The sequence below is a fragment of the Enoplosus armatus genome, chromosome 4 (assembly GCF_043641665.1).
Source record: "Enoplosus armatus isolate fEnoArm2 chromosome 4, fEnoArm2.hap1, whole genome shotgun sequence".
Lineage (NCBI taxonomy): Eukaryota > Metazoa > Chordata > Actinopteri > Centrarchiformes > Enoplosidae > Enoplosus > Enoplosus armatus.
In genome coordinates, this window is record NC_092183.1 from 14,293,724 (window position 1) to 14,297,315 (window position 3,592).

The following is a 3,592-nucleotide window of genomic DNA, read 5'->3' on the forward strand; positions in this document are numbered from 1 at the left end:
CATGAAAAAGAAGCAGTGGTTCAGAATCAATTCTTTGCTCTACAGTGTTCTTCATTATCTTCTGTTTATTTCCAATTGTGTGGCCTTGTGTCATTTTGGTTCAGAGGTCAAGGAAGCACAAACAATCAATTCTACGGCACATGAGCAAATACTCCTGGAGCCTGTTCCACCAAGATTTTTTCCTCTGCTATTAAATTTTGACGTGTTTCACTAATCAAAACAAATTCCATATTGTTTGCTTTTGTGACATTTGCGAAACGAGATGCTGCCAACATCTGTGATTGCAAATACACACATTCTTGTGAAAGGAGCCACTCAAGTGTTGCTTTTGCTTAATATAATTACAAACAGTGCTTAATATAATTATACATTTATTATACATACGTTTATGTTTATTGTAAGAAAATATACCACATATTTTACAGTCCTCGTATTATACAACTAAATTTCCAGTTACGTAATTGCCTACAAAACGTTTCACAAATACGGCTCTGAAAACACTCCTGCTGGATGAGATGGATGTCACCCACCCTGCAATGGAGAATGAGCCAAGTACATGATATTGTACTCAAGCCTGCAGATTCTTCAACCACATTATGTGTTTGTGAATCTAAATGGGCAACAGCTTTCTCTACGCTGCCAACAACAGAAAAAAGGAGGAAAAAATGGCTCATTTACACTGTGAATCTATACAGATTTGATTCAGTGTGTTTTCAACAACAACATATATTATATTAATTGCACATTTGAAAACAGTATTTCTGTTGTGAGTGAAACAGTTTTGGAGTAATGTGACACCTCTAGATGTGCGTAGAAGCTCTGGTGTCCACGGAGCTGGACCTGGACAGGTATCGGCTGGTGGTGCGGCCTTCATCTCCCATCGCGTTCTCCATCTTTGAGAGCACAGAGCTCCTGAACTTATGCCTGAAGTCGTTGCCCATGAAAACATACAACACCGGGTTGAGGAAGCTGTTTGCCGCTGCCAAAGAAGTTCCTACTTTGAGTCCTGTGATTAAAATACCGTGGTCATAATTTTGGTAGTCCAGCTCGAGCAGGACAAACACGTGGTACGGCAGCCAGCAGATGAAGAAAGCAGCAACGAGTGCAGTCATGACTTTGAAGGGTTTGGAGGATTTGGTCATCTTGTTGGTTCGAAGTCTGAGGATGATGACTGAGTAGCAGATGATGATGATGGTGAAAGGGACAATAAACCCTGCAAGGAAGCGGCTCACTGCAACAATCTTGTGACTGTGTTGGCTTAACGTATAGTTATTGAAACAAATGGTCCTACCCAGGTGAGTGCCAACATCCCGAAAGATCACAGAGGGAAAGCTCAGTGCGATGGCGAGAAGCCACGCCAGGAAGACAATAACGGACGCCTTTTTGACTGTGCGATGGTTCTGGGCCCAAACTGGAAACACGACTGACATGCAGCGGTCGACACTGATGACAACCAGGAGGAAGATGCTGCTGAACATGTTGAGGAACATGACGGAGGAGACGAATTTGCACATGAAGCGGCCAAAGATCCACTCCTCCATCGTCATGTTGGTGATGCTGAACGGGAGGAAGGTGCAGAAGACGAAGTCGGAGATCGCAAGGCTCAGGTACCAGGTGGTGTTGACCGTCTTCTTCATCTTGAAGCCAGAGATCCAGATGACCAAAGCATTTCCGAAGAAGCCCAGCAGGAAAATGATCACGCTGACCACAAGCAAAGACACGCACAAGACATCCTTTAAACACGTCGATTTGTGCTGAAAAACTGGCTCCTCATGTGGAGTGAGATTGTATTCGTAACTGTAGTTATAGTCCAGATAATAATCTGAATAATCCATTTTGCCTTGAAGAACTGTTTTAGAGGTTTCTGTGAGGAAAAAAGGAAAACCAGCATCAGCAAATTTTACATATTTTTCCCACAAAGCTTAATAAATGAAAATGTTTTTGAATCTAAATGAACTCCTGTATAATATTCAGATCAATGAACAATGCCATACCTGCAGCACAGACCTTCCACTGCTGTCGACTTAATGGTGTCCAGAGTTTAGAGTCAACAGAACTGAGCTGTTTCCTTTAAATGTGTCAGAAACACTCCACAACCCATATGTTTAGCAATCAGCTGACCTTGTGGTTTCTCAACACTTCCATCCCCTGAATAGTTTCAGTACTGCATTTTGACTCTGACTAATTGTATAGCATTTTGGTTTATAACATTTAATAAGTGTGTAAATTGAGATACTTTACTTGAGTACTTTATGTGACTATTTTCATGCCACTTTCTACTTCACTTTCTACTCCATTTCAGATAGATATGTACTTTTACTCCACTATAATTATTTGACAGTTTAGTTACTTTACAAATTAAGATTTTTGCATACAAAACACATGAAGGGCTTTTACAATATGATGTCATAAATTATACAACCCAACAGAACATACAAGTACAGCTGAAACAATTAGTCGATTAATCAATTAGTCAATCAACATAAAATTAATTGGCAACTATTTTGATAATTGTCAATTAAAAGTCACTTTTAATACAAAGATGCCAAACGTTTCATGGTTCCAGCTTCTCAAATGTGAGAATTTTCTGCTTTTCCTTTTAATGATTTTAATTGTTTTGATTTTTACGAACCAAACAATCAATCAACATCGACAATAAAATCGACAATAATCATTAGTTGCAGTCAAATACAAAATAGTTAAAAACTAGCACCACCTCAACCAACTACATTATAATCCTGCTTTTGCGTTAATGCATGAGTAATAATGATAATTTCCTGATTATACTTACACACTTACACACTTGTACTACATTATGTACTGCATATTTCTACAGTGTGGTATTAGTACGTACTGTTGTTGCTTCAAATGATATTAATACTGTAAGATTGAACGTTCTGGCCTGTGAAAAAAAGACGTTTCTTAATGAACACACATACATATACTCCCCTCTGTCAGGGTTTTGTGATATGGCTCTGACGTTTCCCTTTTCTCTGCATGGTGCATGTTACAGGCCAGATGTAACAGTTCAAAGCAGTGAGAGGAGGAAGGCATGTAGTAAGGCCACAGTATTCATTAAACCAGAAAGCATTGGGTGAAATGATGACATTTTATGGCAATAAACCGGCTGATTTTGATTTGATATTTCAGCCCCAGCTTTTGATGCAGATGTTTTTTTAACAACATGCACAAGAAGCAACAGCTGTTGCAAATACAGGCCACAGAACATCGCTGCCATCATTACTGACTGAATCAGCCCTCTATGGTGGTCTGCTTCATGGAGCTGTAATCATCGAGGCAGATGCATCCGTCCACAATGTTCTGTGTTTCTCCTGAACACGAGGAAGCAGCAGCAAGAAGAACTGCAGATGTCAAAGTTACTCAGTTTGGAAAATGTTATAATGAGTGAGGACAGCAACGTTCTCAGACATAACTCTTGGTTCCTGATTTCATCTGAAACTCCCACATTTCTAGAAGATGATGAACTGATGAGGTTTAGTGGGATGAAGAGCCGCTGTCAGACTGAAATGATAATATTAAACAAAACAAACCAGAAATATCCAGAAAGGAACCTGTTTGAACCTTTATGGTG

At 39.6% G+C, this 3,592-nt stretch overlaps 1 protein-coding gene across 1 annotated transcript; it reads right to left on the bottom strand.

Annotated features, from left to right (window-relative positions):
• Positions 1–786: 786 nt before the first annotated feature.
• On the bottom strand, positions 787–1,850 carry cmklr1 (chemokine-like receptor 1). The gene has a single exon (XM_070904449.1). The coding sequence runs from the start codon at positions 1,833–1,835 to the stop codon at positions 801–803; it is 1,035 nt and encodes a 344-aa protein (XP_070760550.1). The 5' UTR covers positions 1,836–1,850; the 3' UTR covers positions 787–800.
• Between the last annotated feature and the right edge of the window lie 1,742 nt (positions 1,851–3,592).